Genomic DNA, 17954 nt, shown 5'->3' on the forward strand with positions numbered 1-17954 from the left:
TGGGGCACACTGGGACCACTGGGGGCAGCTCCAGGCAGGGTGGCCTTTCTTGGCACTGGCCAGTTGTAGAGACCAGTGTGGGGAGGCTCAGGCTTCCAGCTCCTCCAACGCCGCCTCTCTGGAGGCCCCTTGAGCCCCATGGTGGCCCCTAGAAGGTCCAGTCACACCCATGACACGAGGTTGGTCCCCTCCACCACCATTTTGGGAACAACTCGAAACCAAGATGGGTTCTTGAGCGTTTAATGATGCGGGAAGGGACAGGAGGGACAAGGCAGGATGAAGGCCACCAACGATGGGCACAGGACACATAGAAGCACCCCTTGGCCAGCACTGGGGAGGTAGAGGGGCTCCATCACCTCGCACACCACTGGGGCTGCCAGGGGGCAGAGCTGGCCATCTGAGGACAGAGATAGTGGTGTTGGGAATGTGTCCACAGGGATATTTTCCAGGTTCCTGCTGTGGTTTGGCAGGGTTGGTGGGGAGGGGATGCTCGGGGTTCTCATGGGGGCAGTGGTGGGTCCAGGTGAGAGCTTCTCACCCAAGTTCAGGCAGTGGGAGAGCAGGATTTGTGGGGTTCAGCGGCTCAAGCTGCTCCAGGAGAGCTGGGATTAGGGGACAGATGTTTCTTCTGTGACCATGGGGACAAGCCACCAGCAGGGTCATTGTGAGAAGGGGGCTAATGTCTGCCTTGGGCTGGCCTCTCCTGGCTGTGGGCAGGGACATTGATCTTGCTGGTCTTCGCAGCCGTCCTCCAGACGGAGAGGATGTTCTTGACAGGAATGTCTGGGTCCAGGGCATCTGTGATGGTGGCCACAGAGGTGGCAGGGACTTGGTTGTCTTCCAGGAAGAATTTAAAGGCGTCCTTCAGCCTGTGGGTGAGGTAGAGTGGGGGATGTGAGTGGGTGGAGATGGGATGGATGTCCCACCACCCTCAGCCACGAGCCATGGCTGTCAACAATAAGAACTGTCTTAATCAAGGTTGCTGGTCAATGGTGGCTCTCAATGGTGGCCTAGATTGCTGGTTAACAATGGCCAACGCCTCCTGCAAGAGGTCACACCAGTATGTCCAGCAGCATCAGGAATCAATGGGGCAGCTGCTGGTTGGGCATCAGCTCTCTTCCCATCAGGGGTGATGCCACCTTGGGACGAGCATCTCCAAAGACAGAGATCCACTAACACGCAACCAGACGAGGCCTTGAGCAACCTGCCTGGGGCAGGATTTGGACCAGAGACCTTCCGAGGTCCCTCCCCAACCAAACCCTTGCAGGAAGCTGCAACTTCTGCCACCGCTCTGGTTGTCCCAGGATATGATCTGGACTTACTCATATTCAGGCTCAAATCTGGACAGTGCCACCATAATCATCTCGTGAAGCTCAAGGAGGAAGATGTCGAGGTTGGTGTTGGACAGTGCAGAGGCCAGGGCTTTTGCTTCCCTTGCATCCAGCTCTTCTTGGAACTGCCTGGGTACCAGGCAGAAGGGATCCTGCAAAGACCACCACAACCCTCTCGTGTCTTTGAACCTCGTATCAGGGCCAGAGAGCTTCCAAGACATGAGCCAGTCTTGAAAGTGCCCAGGAGGAGTGGATTATCTTCAGGCTGGGCCAGAGACCTTGACTTTCCCCAGGGAAGGGAGAGGGATGTCAAAAGTGCTGCTTGGCTGCAGTGATGTGGGTTTCCTTTCTCCTCCCAGGGGAGCAAGCCCTATCTACTCCCGCAACCTCCTCGCCCTCACCTGGTTCATTTGTACCAACAGCATGGACCTGCGAGCTGCCAGGACCTGCCACAGTGACAGGAGGTGCTTCAGACGAGTGTTGGGCACCACCTGAAGAAGGACAGAGGCACAGGCATTCAGCTCCTTGGAAAGGTCATATCCACACTCAACTTCAGCATGTCCTGCAGGACACATTGGGCCACCAAAATCCCCTGATGGCTGCACCTCAACTGCCCAGTTCAAGCATCCAGGCCAGCTCATCTACCAACCCTTGGCTCCCACATCACCGGTGTCCCCCACAGAGGTGCTCTGGGATGTCCACAGTGCCTAAGGTGTTCCCCAAGGTGTTGGTGGCCCCAGCATGAAGACCTGGCACCACTCAGCCAAGCTTTTAAACCCACATAGGTGCCCAGGACCTCTTTGCTCTGAGCAGGGAACCCCCAAACCTTCATGGACACCAGATCTGGGGACCTTAGAGTATGTGAAGGTGGTGGGAGCCACAGGGGACGTGAAGCCCTGCCCAGAGTGGCAGGCGTGGCCATCAAGGGGAGAACATGAGGGTCCCATTACCCACTTGCCCCTCACCCACCGGCACGTCGTGGAATTGTTTTGCATCAGCATCCATCCTTAGGTCCTGCTGGACGTACTCGGACAGCAGGCGCTCCGGGTCACCACCTGTCACTGCCAGGAATTCAGCAGCCACCTTCAGGGTGGCCAGGGCCTTGGAGAGGGCATTGACTGAGCGGGCCTCTTCCATGATGCGCTTCTGCTGGTTGACACTGAGCGGCTCCTGGCAGTAAGAAGGGCATAGAAGTGACCCAGAGAGGGCTGGGACCACCACAACATGATGCCCTCCCAACCTGCTTGTCCCCCCCAGCGCAGGAGAACTGGGTCCTGCTAGGTGTCCAGCCTCCTGATTGAGGTGGCCATGGGTCTTCCCACATGTCTGCCCGGTCTCTGTGCGCCCATTGTGTCATGGGACTTGAAAGGAGACCTCAGAGTCTGGATGGAGGAGAAGACCAGCAACCCATTTCCTACCTGGAACAGCTGGTTCCTGACTTTCATCTTGGTGGCCTGGAGGGTCCTAACATTGTTGAGGGCGATGGATGGAGCCGTCTGGAAAGGGTTTGGAACAGATGGTTAGGAACATGCCTGGTGCCACTTAATGGGGGCCAGCAGAGAAGCTCAGCTGGGCACATGTGAGCCCATGGGATGTCCCCGAGGGTTCTGCAGGAGGTGATTGATGGCCTCCTGGGGCCACTGTGGGGTTGTGGAGATCAAGGGGTGTCCAGACGGCTGGAGGAAGGCATGTCCGTGAAGGAGGACCTGGGGAACTTGCAGCCTCACCTCCGTCTCCAGCAAGGTGATAAAGTCCTCTTGGGAGCTATTCCCAAGGACCAAAAAGGTCCTGGGAACAGCCAGCATGGACTGATCTCCACCTTTAGGAGTGCACGCACACACCAGTTGCTGCAGGACAGCCTGGTTCTAGTGTCCTCAAGTCCTCTTTTCCCACCAGCTCCAGGCTTCATTTTCACAGAAGGGAGACCAACAACCCCAGCCAAAGATGTGCTCCTCCAAGGTGATTCAGAGTCCCACGTGGGACCATACGTAGCCCTGAAACATGCCTCTTGAAGTTCTTTGGACAGCTACCAACTCCTCCCTCATTCTCAAAGAAACAAGGGTGGCTTCCCCTTCCCAAAAGACAGGGCTGTAGGTCTTCACGCTACCTTTCAGGCCACCATTTCATGACCACAGAAGTGGTTTCTGGCCATGGCAGTCCTTCAAAACCCGAGGAACAGAGACAGATGCACAACAGGCATCTGCCAATGCCTTCAGTTGAGTCTGCTGACTCCCGAAAGGCACATAGAAGAGGCTGGGAAGAGACCCCAACCCTACCGCTGAACTGGGACAAGCCAACCTGGCCGCTGCTGAGCTCACCTGAGCCTTGATGATGGGCTTTCCGCTGATGAAGCGATGAACCACTTGCCGCTGCAGCATTTGGAAGTCAAAGTAGGTTGTCTTGGTGCCATCTTCATCTATCTCGTACTGCAAGTTGGCGAGCGCCATGGTTACCAGATCACTCTTGGTTATGGCCAGTACCGAGGAGGGCTTCACCTCTTCTGCGGAGATGGATCTGGGAGAGAAAAGGTTGCTCTGTGTGGTTACAGAAACTCTGGCCTCGTCCTACCCTGCCATCAAGGACCTGCTTTGCTGAACACCAAGCCACCAGGACCTTGTAATGGCATTGCCTGGCCACCACAGCTCCCTGCAAACCCCACACCAGCCCTGAAAACCTTTCATGGAAACTTTATGGAGGCTGAAGGAGATGGAGAAGCCCTGGGGCAAGTGGCTCCAGACCCACCGTTGCCTCTCCCTGGTCACCCGCGCGGCTGTGTCAATGCAGCTGTTTTGCAGCTGGATGAGGAACGTGGTCACCAGATGGCTGATAGATGGTTGGGTGGGGAGGAGATGAAGGACAGCGGTGTTGGTGTTGATGTTGTTCGGCGAGAGGTCCAGCAGGATGGTGATGCCTATAAAAGAGTTGAATGGTCTTCCACTGGATCCCAGGGGAAATTCACCCTTTCATTGGAAGGGTTTTTTATTAGCTTTTGTATTTTCAGGAGGGTTTTTAATTTGTTTTTAGGTGGTGGAAATCGAGCAATCTCAGCACGTTTGTGAGGAAGGGCAGCTGCAGAAGTAGCTCAGCTTGCGAGCATCTCTAGAAGAAATGACCAAGGAAAGAGGGACATGACATCCCTCTTTCTTCCCAGAAGACGAGCACGTACCTGAGCTGGATGGGTTCATTTTAATATTGCTCCAAACTTTCCGTATGGTCTCTATAGCTCTGCTGAAAGCCAAACGCTGGTCCTCTGTGGGCACAGAGAGAGGAGAAAATGGCCCTGTCAAAGCATCCTCCCAGGAGACATGTTATGTCAAAGGATGTCTCCAACCGACATATCATTGGACATGTCACAGCAAACCATGCTCTGAGCTGGCTCAAGCTGGGCTGTGTTGGACCACGTGTGACATCAATCAACCAGGCACCGTGACTTAGGAGCTGAAAAGCCTGTCTCACCCATCCTGCTTGCTCATGGTGGAAGAACTTCGCCAAGCCCCAAATGCCCCAGGAGAAAGAATCTGCCCTGGATCCATCTCGATTCCTCAGACCCCCACCCTCCCCTAAATTCCCTCCCCAAACTGCTCCCGCAGAGGCACGCTCAGCCTTGATGGGCCGCTCTTGTGTTGGCCGAGTTGGCTCCATCACACAAACTGTGGCAGCAGCTTCTCAGCGGAGCATCTGTGTGCTGAGGGGTGGCTAATGCCTGTGTCCTGGGCATGATGGAATTTCATATGGCACCTGAAAGTTCAGGCTGGTCCAGGAATTGCCGGACTGTGTAGTCTTCCCCTTTATGGCTGCTTTGGAAGAAGTGGATCAGGGCATTCTGCAGACGGAAAATGTCGGGCAGGTGTCGGACATGTTGGATGTTCTCAAGCTGGAAAAGAAAATTCAGTGTGATTCAAGGGACAGGAATCCCATTTGGCACCACAGGGTAACCTGGAGGAGGACTTGTCTTGCTTGGATGCTCCAAAGAAACATGGAGGGGGGAAAAATTACCCCAGTGCCCCATGGACACCAACCAGGCTGAATCTAATCCATTTGCTTTGGTAGTGAGGGGATGTTCCTAAAGCCAACCTTTGACAGGAGTTCCAGTAGAATGGGGTACGGGTTTCCAGTGCCCTCTCCAACTTCCTGCTGTAGGAAATGCATCAAGGTCTGGATGGTCGTCTTCTGTTCAAATCTCCACATGCAGGGCTGGTTGATCAACCCCTGACTCGGCAGGTCTTGGAAAGGTAGTGTCTGGCCAGAAGCTATTTTCAGGAGAAGGCTGGAGCCATGAGGACCTTCACTCATCCTCTGCTCCTTGACAGAATTAAGGCTCTGCTCCAGTTCCTGCAAGAACCCAAGGGTCATTAGGAGCCACCCCTCCTTACCAAAGCAGCCTGAGGGGATTCATGGGGTCTTAGGGCAAAGAAAAGCAATGAGGACTCTGGAGATGTGGGGAGCATGGTGAGAACTTGACACCAAAGAGACAAGAACAGAACTGTCCGGGGAGAAACCCACAGGTGATTTTCTCCAAGGGAAGAAACACAACTGGTTTCCAAGGAGGATCTGAATCGGCATATAAAAAGCATCCAAGAAGCCAGCTCTCTGCAGGACACCACACCAGGACTAGGTCCTGATCCAAAACTGAGGGGACAAATCTCTTTTCTTGGACGTGGGAACACCTTGACCTCAGCAGATATGTCTGGGCATGGACATGACCACCAGCAAAGCAGCACTTTGGGTACATGATACCTGTGAGCAGCAGCTGGCCACAAGCATACCTAGCAGATATGTTTGGACATGGACGCGACCACCAGCAAAGCAGCACTTTGGGTACATGATAGCTGCGAGCAGCAGCTGGCCACAAGTGTACCTGGAAGAAGGGCTGAGCCAGGGCTTTGAAAGAGGTTTCCCATTCTTCTCGGTCCTTTTTCTCATGCAGGATGCTCAAGGCTACACTCTTGTCTGTAGAAGACACAATGGAATACGTGAGCTTTTACCCTGTAGACCCTGGGGAAGCCTGGAGTTCTGTTGTGTTCCTTGACGGCAAGGAGTAAGATGATGTAGAAATAAGAGGGACCAAGGGATGACACAGATGCCTACTTGGAGCAAACTATCTCCTAGTCTGCTCATGCCCTCAAGCTGGTCTGGGCTGAGTGCTTTGGATGAGCTCACTGCCCTCATGGTCCTCCCTGTCCTCTCACCAGTTTCCTGGGATGGAGACTGTCCCGGGAAGGAGGAACCAATGACACCGGTCCCGGATAAAACCCAACCACTGCAAGCCTGCTGGTGACCTCCCAGAGCTTCCCAGCATCCCCCTACCTGCTGGGTTGTCATTGCTCAGGTGCTGTAGAAACAGATGGACAGTCAACACAGCATCCTCCGTGTTCCTGCTGAGCGCCTCTGCCAGGCACGCCATGTCTTTCTGAAGGTGGCCCCAGAAGAACTCTTCCACATCCTCCGGTTCCTCTTTCATCAGGTCTAGAATTGCCTGTGAGACAGGGCAGGTTCCTCCGTTAGGCTCTCAAGAAGATCTCCTCCTCCCAAGCTAGGCTGAGCCATCACGGCATGGTGGTTGCTCACCTTTTTGTCAGCATGGACCCCTAGAAGGAGGGATGAATGGAGCAGAGCTCTCGCAAGACTGACACAGGCGGGTGACAGGCACCTCTCCAGCTCATTCCTCTGTGAGAGAGGGCTCTCCAGGATGTACCCTTTCTCCGTTTTGTCCTTGGTGCTGCGTTCAGAAAGAGCAATTACCCACCACGTCTTTTGTTAGGTTCCATGGTGGGACCACGGGACGCAGAGACCTTTTCTTTGGCCAGCCGCGGCATTTTCCCTGTGCCCATAGCTCTGCGGGAGGGATGGGTGGACAGTTGAAGCCCTCCGGGGCTGCGGAGCTGGGAGGGTGGACTTACATTTCCTTCTGCGTGAAGCCTGTCTCAGGTTTGTGGTTGGTTCCCCCAACGGTGGCACCACACTTGCATTTCTTCACTTCCATGGGAAGTCCACACTGCATTGGGACAAGAAGGTTGGAAGCCCACCCAGGTGCTGAAGGTATCTAGCAAAAGCTGAGGGCACCCAGGGGGTTTACATGTCCTCCTGGACTTTGGCTTTCTACATGGGAACATTGCAACAGCTAACGAGCAGCAGGAGGGGACGTGTGTCTATGAGCAAACATCTCCAGGCCGACCTGATTCTTCCTACCATTGGCAGGACACATCTAGGCATCAATTTGGGTAACCAAGAGAGTAACCAAGACCTGGAAGCACCCGCTTTGCTCCACTGCTCCCGTGGGGAGATACAAGTCCCAGCTCCACTTAGCTTAGTGCCTCGCTGGGGGAAGACCCCAGCCAGCTTGGAGAAGAGCCAGCTGGCTTGGAGAAGAACCCAGCTGGCTTCTGAGCCTTGCAGCTAAAGGACCACTTGGCACGGAGGTGACATTGGAGTCCACATTAGGAGGGGAACAGAGCAGCAGGAGGAGCACCTACACTTGCCACCCAGTAGAAACAGCTGGCCCAAGAGGCCAAGATGTATGATTCTATGTGTTTCAAGATGGTGCAAAGGTGACGGGCAACTCTGGGAGCCAGAAGAAGACCCGAGAAGCTCATCCCAAGCCTGTCTTTTTCCCATGCAGGTGACAGAGATGCAATGAGAAACGCAAGACAGAGTTGCAAAGACCACCAGCCAGAAGGGGACACTTACATCGGTGACAATCCAGTACGAGCCACACTGACAAGCTACGTGTGAAAGAGGAGATGGTTAGTCAGTCGTCTCCCACAACAACCTACATGATGGCCAGATGCTCACCAAGAGGGTGACAGGCCTGGCTTCCACCTCCCGGCATCCAGCCCCACCATGTGCCTCTCCCAGAGCCTGTCAAAAAGGGACCCAAAATTGCTCCACCAAGGTGGAGGTCAAGAAGGACTCAACAGAAGGACAGAGATGGCCTTCAGGAGTCTTTAATCCCTTCCCTCCACCCCCTGGCCAGTCTCAGGCGGCTCCTGGTGGGTCCCCCACATGCACGGGCGGAGAAACATTCCCCCAGTACTTACTCCAAATCTTCTCTCTTGCACCAATTTTCCAGTTCTCCACATCAAAAAGCAGGTCTCCAGGCATGGTGGGAAGGTAAGACCCCTTGGAAAGGAACCGCGATACAAAGTGAGGTGTGGGGCAACCATCTTCCTGGCTCACATCACACCTATCCAAGGAACAATTCTGCTTCTAAAGCAAACAGTGGGGAGGAAGGGTCCTCCTGCACAGCCACTGTCACTGGGGAGAAAGTTCTGGTGAGGGAATGGGGACTAAGTGAGGGAGCAAGGTACATCAGTCAGGGAGACGTGAGGCTGGAGTCACCAGATGTGAGGAAAGTCCCCAAAAGTCCTAATTATTTATGAGTTTTGATTCTGGAAACTGAATGCCCCATGGGCCAAACACGGCCTTGGTGGGAAGGGAGAGGATCTAGAGGTGGCTGTTGCTTTCACTTCCAAGAAAAGCAGCATGATGTCCTGGTTGCTTCCTGCAGCCCTCAAAGAAGCGGAACAACTCAGGCATGGACAGACCTGAGGGGAAGCCCAGCTCAGGAATGAGTGTCTTCATCATCATCTGAGTGACGGAAGACCTTTGGCAGAAGGAGGATGCTCAGGCTGGCCTTCAAACCACCTAATCTCCACCAATAAAGCTCTGCCAGGTCCTCAGCTCCCCTCGAGTCAGAAGACAGATGGGCTTTTCCCAAAGACCATACATCTATCTCATCCACTTTTGAAGAAGACCAGGCTGGATGGTCGCAGTTACTTCTCAGCCCAAGGAACAAGAAGGAAGAGGAACATTGATCTACAAAGCAACAATCTGACCGAAACAAAGCCTATCTGCCAGGAGACCTTGCGCTCGGACTGTGGGGTGGAGAGAGCTGTGCATCTCGGCCTCGTGACTCACCTTCACCACTTCAGGCTTGAAGCAGATGTTCTTGAGGAGCTGAGTGATGTGGCCTGGATACAAGGCCAGACTGAGCGCAGTGTGGAAGACCACCTCCAGCAGGCCTGGGTCTTCACTGTCACCCAAAGCATCCATGATCTTCTTCAGTTTGTCTTCCAGCAGCTCATCTGGGATAGGTGGCAAGTGGAGGATGTTCTCCATTTGTCTCATGACAGACTACAAAAGTTGAACAAAACAGATGTAAGTGAAGGCAACTGGCATGGCACCTCCCTGTGAGGAGTCTTCTGGCTTCACCGCTGAGCTTCAGTGTTCATGCTAAGTCCCATTTGTGTCCCCTGACAGCAGGGAGCTGCCGCAGCCCTCCGTCAGCACAGACGGAAACCTGTTTCCAAGAGGTTTCAGACCAAATAACAGTTCCAGACCAACCAACGATTCCAGACGAAAAACCATGGAAACCTTCTGTTATAGAGACGATGGATACTCACAGTCAAGCTCTGATTTTCAGTGGAATCTTTGGGTTTTAGCTGCTTTTGTGCTTTGTCCAGCACTGAAAACATCAGTGTTGTATTTGACCAGGTGCTTCTATCCTGAAAAACACAGATGGACATTGCTATTGCTATCCTAAGAAGCAAGTGGAAGGGCATGAAGAGGAGGTTGACTACACCTTACGGGGGCCTGTTGTTCTCCTCAACTGGAAGGGAGCCGCGTGAGTCAATTTAAGAAGGCTTGAGCTCGGCAAATCCTACCCTCCTCAACTCAGCTTTGGCACAAGGCTCTCAAGAAATAACCCACCTGCGAAATTTCTACTCCTTGGGGTAAAATCCACTTCTCCACCTGGAGGATCTTCCACATAGAGGCTAGCCCATAGATGTCACAGAGGTTTCTGATGAGGAACACCTGAGGCCATGGAGTTGGAGCCTGCACCACCAGCTTCTTCATTGCATTCACCAGGTCTTGCTCTTTCTCATTCCCCTCTGTGGCAGGCGCATTGGGATCTGCAGCTGGAAAGAAGGTTTTTCATTAGGCCAAGTCCCCAGTGGTGGAACGTCACATGTGTCCTTCACCAACACAGCTCCTACAGCTCTTTAGGTTGCAGTAGGATCTAGGTTGCAGGAGGATCTTCTCCCCACAGGCTGGAACATGGCTTCAAGCCAAGGTACAGAGGGTGCCTTAATACGTAGAGAAATACTTGGAGAACACAGTGCATTTGGGGACTGAAGACTTAGGAAGTTTGTCCAAAACAACTTCCATTTTCATAAAAACAGTCATTTTCCAGCCAATCCCTCCAAAACTAGACCTTCTGGGGGCTTGTTCTAGACCTCCTTAGGGGTAGGCACAGTTCTTCTGCTACACTAAGCAAAAGGACTCACCGGAAAGCATCCGTCTGCCAAGCACGGTGGCCACGTGCCTGATGGAGAGCCGGAGCTGGGCAATGAACTGGAGGGTGTTAATCCTCGAGACCTCGGGCTTGCAGAAAGCAGCCAGGTCTGCGGTGGAGAGGCAGTTTTCAGCAAGCTGGCTGACGTCTTCTTCAGAAGAAGGATACATAAAATCCTGCTCGAGAGAGGGGAACAATTTTTAAGAGTCTGAAGGTGGGTTATAACTGAGCAGCTCCTTGCGCCTTCTCGTCATCTTTCAGGTGAGCTCCTCCTTTGGCTCCTCACCCATAAAAAGATGTGGAGGGGGGATAATTAATGTGATTAATATGTTTTAGCTGGGGTGGTAGCTCCAAGTTATGGTGTTTGTTGGGATTCCCAGTGCATCCCAACAGGCACTCACCTCCAAACAGTGCACCACCATGAAGTAGAAGTGGTCCACGTGACTTTGGTTGGATAGTATCTTTTCCTCCATCTGGGACAGGTATTCTTCCAAGTGAACCTTGACGTTGTTGAACCTGTGGCAGAAAAGGACACAGACCATTGGCCTCCACGTGGCCGAGGGGTTCAGCAATGGGGTTTGGGAGCAACCTCGGGGCTGACCCGCATCGCAGCAGCAGCTTCAGGAGGGAGGACTGGATGGTAGGACTGCTGTCCATGCACTCTTCGAAGGGTGACAACTCACTTTTTGGCTTGTACACTAGGAAGGAAGGATGACACCCGTTATTTGACTTCCAAGAGTGCAAGGTCAGAGCCAGGTAGTGGAATCAGGCTCTTTTACCCTTTTTCCCTGCCTGATGCTCAGGGTTGGGTTTGCAAGCCACAAACTGTATCAGTCGCTGAATGATTTTGGCAGACGGTGCCTCTCTGTCTCCCAAAAAGTACATGGTGATGAACTCAACGAAGAAGGAATTGCATTTCCTCCTGAATTTGTTGTGACAGGCAACAGCTTCCCTGCAGGGAAGAAGAAAACCGAGACTCATGGTCAACCTCCAATCAAGGAAAGAAACAGCGTCCCTCTCTCTGCAGAGAACAGGACACAAACCAGGGAGATGATATGGCCATTTGTTCAGGCACCACAGAATCATGGAATCATAGAATGGTTCGGGTTGGAAGGGACCTTAAAGATCATCCAGTTCCAACCCCACTGCCCTGGGCAGGAACACCTCCCACTAGACCTGGTTGATCAACGTCCCGTCCAACCTGCCCTTGAACACATCCAGGGATGGGACAGCCACAGCTTCTCTGGGCAACCTGGGCCAGGGGCTCACCACCCTCACAGCAAAGAATTTCTTCCTAATATCTCATCTAAATCTCCATTCTTTCAGTTTAAAACCGTTCCCCCTTGTCCTATTGCTCCACTCCCTGATCCAGAGTCCCTCCCCAGCTTTCCTGGAGCCCCTTTAGGTACTGGAAGGGGCTCAAAGGTCTCCCCAGAGCCTTCTCTTCTCCAGGCTGAACTCCCTCCAACTCTCTCAGGCTGTCCTCACAGCAGAGGAGCTCCAGCCCAGCATCTTCTATCCCAATATTTAAAATGAAGGCACTTGAGACAGGCAGTTTTTTTGCCAGCACTGGGATACCTCGTGGCCTCTGAAGCTGTGGGTCTGTAATCCTCTGGGAATTCCTCTTTGCAGATCTTACACTGCTTGTTTGCCCACTCCAGGATGCAGGCAGTGCAGAAGATGTGGCCGCAGGGCAGCTCCGCCGGGTCAGTGATCTCCCGCAGGCAGCTCTTGCATTCCTTCACACCCTTCCTGAGGGACACCACCAAAAGAAGAGGCAGCTCAGTGTTGCTGCCAGATTTGAGGAAGGGGCGTGGGTGAGCTTCTGCCTAATGTCCACCTCGGGGTGGGGCTGAAGCTGGATGGGCACTTTTGCCTAGCCTCCCTGGTGAGGGGTGACCCACCACTGCTTCAAGAATCAGCTTTCCCCTACCCTTTACAAACATCACATCGATGGAGAAGGACCCTGAACTCAACTGGTTTTCAGCTCGGACTTACACCAGATACACAACATCGGCATTCTCATTGCATTTCTTCAGCACTTTTGTCACCAAATCAAAAGTCTTCTCCGGCTCAAATCCTGGGGTTGCATAGAGGCGCTGCAAAAAACCAAACATACAGGGTAAGTTCAGCAGAAACATCTCTCTGGTACATGGAGGATGTCACCACTGCAGGGACACAGGGTTGGACAGCAGAATTAAGCAGATCCATGCATGGATGTCTCTGTGAGGACCTCTGAGGGCAAATGACCTGGATCAGCTCTTTAAATTCTCAAGGAAGCCTTCCTTGATCTCAAATCCTCATTTTGGATTCTGAATCCAAATACTGTTTGTCTCTTGGATGGTGTTTCCAGCCTCTTCCCATCTCTAAGCCCTCCCTACAGCTGGGACCAGAGGTCTCCTGGAAGAGAAGAGCCCTCCCAAGCTTCACAGCCACGAGCTTCCCCAGGAAACACCTACGTTCCAGAGGAAGATGAACTGCTTCACCACAAGCCTCAGGAGTTTCTCCTCTATTTGTGTCTCGTTGTGCAGCAGGTGGTCAATCAACATGTAGACAATGTTGGTGCAGGTCCAGCGATGTCTGTAAAACACACACCCCGAAGGCTGCCACTTTGGTTGGGCCACAGACCTCCCGAGGTCCCTTCCCACCGGTATTTCTGTGACTCAACCCAGGTAGTGTGTGGTCACTTGAAGACACAAGACCTTCTGAGATAGCATTAGAGGGAGAAAGAGATGGCATGGTCCTGTCTGCGCTGCGTGTTTCAACGCACCTTGGGCCAAACAAACTGCCAACCTGTTTCTGGGTGTTCTCTCTGGAGGGACCAACTTCTCCCACTCCAGAAAGCATTTTTGCACCATCAAGCAGGCAAGGAGAAAGTCCACTGAAACTAAGCAATTTGATCACGGTGAAATATTCACTGCTTTTTTGGGTTTTTTTTGGAGCCACTTTGCCACCGTGTTTGTGATAACAAGGAAGGACCAGGAGGGAACGGATAGTTGGAGGACTTCTGACCTCCAGCTCCTCAAGAGGAGGGTGCCTTCAGCTCACCTGACCCTCAGACATCAAGAAGTTTGCTTGCGGTACTGTCAAAAGAGAGTGACTGAACTTACAACACGTTCTCCAGGAGCTGCTTCTTCTTCTGGTAGAACCAAAGCTGGTAGTTGTCCAGACTGATCCACTCCACCCAGGGCTTAATGGACTTGACACTTTTGAGCCATGCCACGCAGGCATCAAAAGGTAAAAGTCCATTTTCGGAGGGCTGCACTTTCTTCAGGAGAACGTTCAAGGCGTCAAGAGTGACAAACTGAAAAGACAGTTGCAAAGAGAGAGAAAAAGAGTCGAGTTAAAGAACTGAGCTCGCTGGCGGGTGGCACAGAGGGAAGGGCTATCACGCGACTAGATGCTGGTATAGCTTTTGGAGGAGTTGATAGGGCTAAGTCAAAATGAAATGGACTTTTACAGGTGAAGTTCTGGCATCTGTAAAGCAGGAAGGGCTTTAATGAACCTCCCTGCGCCTTGGAGAAAGAAGGATCTTGGAGTCAACATGGGGAGTTCTCGAGAAACCTCAGTGTGCTGCCCCAAGCCATAAGCATCTTAGCAGGGATGTGGACATCTCCACGCGGACGTGGCAAGCTAAGGAGCTGCAGCCCACCACAACAAATCCCACCCACCTCTCAGGCCAAAGTGTCCAAGAGGACTTCAACGTGATATCCAGAGTGACAGAAACATAAGGATGTCTTACTAATTAACTAGTATGTAATTAAATGATGTAAGTTGTGAAGACCACCATGTTGAAATGCAGTAGAGGAAGGGTTAGAGGGCAAACACGGCTCTCTGCTCACCATCTCTGGGGGGTTCTTCTCATACATTGCCTGCAGCTCACCGATGACAGTGTCATTGCTTTTTGCTATGTCGACAAAGAGCTGATAATCGTCTTGGAGGTAGAAATATTCCATGTGAAGCCAAATTGGGGAGAAGCCCATCTCCCCCCTGCCCACGGAGGAGCAGAGTTGTTCTGCACTGGCTAGGAAAACCCTTGAGAGAATCTACAGGTAAAACAAATGACATTATTTCTCCTTAAAGCAAACAGCAAGGGGACAAAGGTGGGACACTCAGCATTGCTGTGCTATCCCATATGAAGTTTGCCCGTCAAAAAAGAGTTCTTAAAGCAGAATTAAGACCAAACGTTCATAACATTTGAGGAGCAGCCACAGAGCAGTGCAAGGGAGGACTTATCAAGAACATCAGATTTGGCCAGGAAGGACAGAATTAGGGCCAAAGCCAACGCCAGTTGGAGATGGTGCTCTACCCAGCCCTGCCCACCTCATAGACAGGGAGATCTTGCCCGGGAAAAGCCATCCTGAGAAAGTCATTGGCGTAATAGCGTAGCACGTCTGGGTGGCTGCCATCTGGCATCAAGATGTTCTTGATGAAGCTTTGGTAGAACCTGGCCACTTCCTCCGTTGGCTTCTCAGGCTGATCTGGAAGGGACAGCAAAGAGAGTTATGGTGGCTTAGCGGAAAATGGGAGATCCTCGTTAAGACTGAGGTGGACGTGTAGCCAAGAGCATGGCTGAAGAGGCACAATGCCTCCATTGGAAGAGGAGATATAATGCAGCAGAGGTGCACAGCGTAGTTCTGGGTCATTTGAATGAGGAACACAGCCCCCATGGTTCCTCCTCCTAAGGATATGGATTTTTGGCAGCTTTGCTGGATTAAAGCTGCCCCTGGAAAGTCTGATGTTACCTTTCATGTGATAGACTTTCTCCCATATGTCGTCCAGGTAGGCTTTCAAAACCCAACTGAAGGGGAACTGGCAGAAGAGGGAGGTGTTGGGGTCTTCCGTCATCGATAACACAGGAATCCTAGCATCTGCCGCCCTTGAATTCAAACAGCACAGAGAGAAGCATGAAATTGTGCGATAGACCATAGGTGTCCAGGCATGGACCACCTCGGTTCCCAACTCCCACTGACGTGTATTCCCGTTTTAAAGGAGATGAATTTGGTGGGAAAGTCAGGGAAAACCAGGCAAGAGTAGGGAAGGAGCCAATTTTGCTGACAGCTTAAAACAACAGGGAAATTCTGGTGCCAGCAATTTGACACCCAAGACCTTCCATGGCTTGGTTATAAACGTCTTCACCTCAAGCGTGAGCTACCGCTACACTAGGAACGTTGGCTTTTACTCTCCGAAGGAAAACCACCTCACTGTACATTTAAGCCCTGCCTCTTACTTCCAGGTGTATTTAATTTTTAGGAATGTTTCTTCTTGGAACATCTGGAGCCACAGTTCTGCCAGCGGAGAGCCTTGAGAGACATGATCCAGGTTGTTGTTGGCATCCACCACGGCGAGAATTTGGGCAAAGACATTCGCCACAATGTCTTCCAGGTGCACCCAGAGCGCTTGCCTGAAAAAGGAGATGACAGCTCATGGCATCACTTCCCTGCCTCCCACCAAGAAACACTCCGCTGCCCAGGGGACAGCATAGGTCCTGAAGAACCACAAGTCAACCAGAACAATTCAGCTGCTTCTGAAGAAGCCAAATGTGGACATCCAGGCTTGATGCTAACTGTCCTTGTCTATCTCACAGTCAACCAATGTTGTTTGCTCCCAGAAAAGCCCTTTCAGAAGAAGCTTCCTCAAAATCAACAGTGCTTTTAATTATTTTTTTTTTTTTGCCTTTGAGACTGACTATGACCTTTCACCAAGCCCCTGCCTTGTTCTAGGCTGGTAAAAAAAAACCACCACCATATATTTAGACACTTCTTGGTTGGCACATCTTGGTCTTTTTGAGGCAAGGTGCCTCACACTTCACGCAGAGCAGTTTTAGGAACAGAAATACTTGGCATTAGGAAGGTAGCTCACAGCCAGCACTACCTGAATGATGTGTCTTCCAGGATGAATTCAGTACACAGCGCCCTGCGGAAAATCCATGCCCTTGGCTCTTGGATGGGTTTCTCTCGTTCTTGTAGGAGGTAACAAATTCTCTTCTTCAGGATGGTCATAAAGTGACTGGAAACTAATCAAAAAATAGCACGGGTTAAAAATCTCCTGGCACCTGTCTCCAAGCAGGAGGCTCCATCAAAAACCTGCAAGGGATTTTGGTTTCCACAGTTTTCCACTCAAAAATCACACCACCTCTTTATTTTTTTATTAGTCCTATGCAGAAATCAACTTCCATTGGCAAATGACATCTGTCTGGGATCGTCTACCAAGGTCTGCACCAAAGCTTTGTGGTTTAGTACAGATTCTGATCATGAACGTGAGGGGCTGTGCAGGGAGGTGAAGGAGGCCCCATGCCACCTCACCCTCTGTCTCTTGGGTCCTTCCTCACCCACCTGGGCTTTGAGGGACACCGGAACTGCCTGTTAACCTGTCTGTTGTCTTCTTCTTGCCATACAGTGCAAGGAGCCACTTCTAGCTCTCTCTACTCACTCTTACCACTGCTCTGAGCATGGAAAAGCAAGTTGTGAAGGATCTTGATTCTCTCCATTGGACGTTGGCTGTTGTCCTTTTTGTCCTCCAGCTGGATCACAGCCTTCTGGATGCTGCCTTTGATCATTGCGTCCACGTTGAGAAACTGTGGCTGGAAAAGACTGGAGGTCAGTTGGTTGCTTGGTGCTACTTTATTGTCATTTGCCTGGAGACGCTTACCCTGGGACATCATCTTCTCCAGAACTCAGCACAGTGGGCTCCAAGGTCTGTACCCATCTGACCACCCCAACAAACCCTGGTTGAGTCAGTCCCCAGGGCGTGGAGAGCTCCTGCTCTCCCTGGTAAGGGACACTGCTTTGTTGATGGTGACAAAAGGCTCCTGGTCTTGTGCTAGTCGCTCATGGAGGCCTGGGAGACCACCACCCTACTTCAGTCTCACGATGGAAGACCTGCAGCTATTACGCACAACAAGGCACCAGCCCAAGCAAGGACTTTTAAAAGCAGATCCCACAGTGTCTGTTGAAACCCAAACCAGTTCTTGCGTTATGGCCAGAAACTAAAATGAGGAGAAAAAAGGAAAAAAAAACCACATACATTTTTCTCTGGGTAAAGACCCGCCTCGGTGAGTCTTCCCAGGGCAGCAGAATCCTCCGGAGAACCTGAAATCACAATCAACCACATAACAGCTGTCAAAACCCCAACAAGAGACACTTTCATCCACAGGAGGTGGCGGCAGTGCCTTGACAACCAACAGGGAGAAATAAAGCAGCGCTTGGGGCGGAGGCCACCCAACTGCTGGGTGGCAGCTTCTTGATGACATGAGACCCTCAGGCTTGGAGAGAAATTTGCTGGCCACCTTTAAGCAAGAATATGGATTCAAGGAGCCACCCAGAGTT

The 17954-nt window shown here is 52.0% G+C and overlaps 1 protein-coding gene across 8 annotated transcripts in view; it reads right to left on the bottom strand.

Annotated features, from left to right (window-relative positions):
- Window positions 1–231: 231 nt before the first annotated feature.
- The window catches only part of LOC134509688 (E3 ubiquitin-protein ligase rnf213-alpha-like), a 43583-nt gene continuing 25860 nt past the window's right edge, over window positions 232–17954 (bottom strand). Inside the window, exons 35-68 of one of the 8 annotated variants that reach the window (XM_063322269.1) lie at window positions 17653–17717; window positions 17065–17209; window positions 16501–16642; window positions 15857–16030; window positions 15372–15505; window positions 14950–15107; window positions 14469–14672; window positions 13737–13930; window positions 13086–13206; window positions 12625–12725; window positions 12205–12378; window positions 11406–11578; window positions 11228–11324; window positions 11028–11142; window positions 10619–10802; window positions 10041–10249; window positions 9734–9835; window positions 9249–9464; window positions 8369–8450; window positions 8019–8053; window positions 7232–7326; window positions 6900–7050; window positions 6639–6807; window positions 6190–6281; window positions 5406–5663; window positions 5070–5205; window positions 4498–4581; window positions 4074–4242; window positions 3650–3845; window positions 2750–2827; window positions 2301–2501; window positions 1733–1822; window positions 1323–1483; window positions 232–869 (exon numbers count right to left, since the gene is read on the bottom strand). In XM_063322269.1, coding sequence (XP_063178339.1) covers window positions 677–869; window positions 1323–1483; window positions 1733–1822; window positions 2301–2501; window positions 2750–2827; window positions 3650–3845; window positions 4074–4242; window positions 4498–4581; window positions 5070–5205; window positions 5406–5663; window positions 6190–6281; window positions 6639–6807; window positions 6900–7050; window positions 7232–7326; window positions 8019–8053; window positions 8369–8450; window positions 9249–9464; window positions 9734–9835; window positions 10041–10249; window positions 10619–10802; window positions 11028–11142; window positions 11228–11324; window positions 11406–11578; window positions 12205–12378; window positions 12625–12725; window positions 13086–13206; window positions 13737–13930; window positions 14469–14672; window positions 14950–15107; window positions 15372–15505; window positions 15857–16030; window positions 16501–16642; window positions 17065–17209; window positions 17653–17717 — 4898 coding nt within the window. In that variant the 3' untranslated portion in view covers window positions 232–676. Of the gene's footprint in view, window positions 870–1322; window positions 1484–1732; window positions 1823–2300; window positions 2502–2749; window positions 2828–3649; window positions 3846–4073; window positions 4243–4497; window positions 4582–5069; window positions 5206–5405; window positions 5664–6189; window positions 6282–6638; window positions 6808–6899; window positions 7051–7231; window positions 7327–8018; window positions 8190–8368; window positions 8515–9248; window positions 9465–9733; window positions 9836–10040; window positions 10250–10618; window positions 10803–11027; window positions 11143–11227; window positions 11325–11405; window positions 11579–12204; window positions 12379–12624; window positions 12726–13085; window positions 13207–13736; window positions 13931–14468; window positions 14673–14949; window positions 15108–15371; window positions 15506–15856; window positions 16031–16500; window positions 16643–17058; window positions 17210–17652; window positions 17718–17954 lie in introns of those variants that run through there. The other 7 variants (XM_063322270.1, XM_063322268.1, XM_063322273.1 and 4 more) reach the window with 7 other exon arrangements.

This window comes from Chroicocephalus ridibundus, unplaced genomic scaffold (assembly GCF_963924245.1).
Source record: "Chroicocephalus ridibundus unplaced genomic scaffold, bChrRid1.1 SCAFFOLD_26, whole genome shotgun sequence".
NCBI lineage: Eukaryota > Metazoa > Chordata > Aves > Charadriiformes > Laridae > Chroicocephalus > Chroicocephalus ridibundus.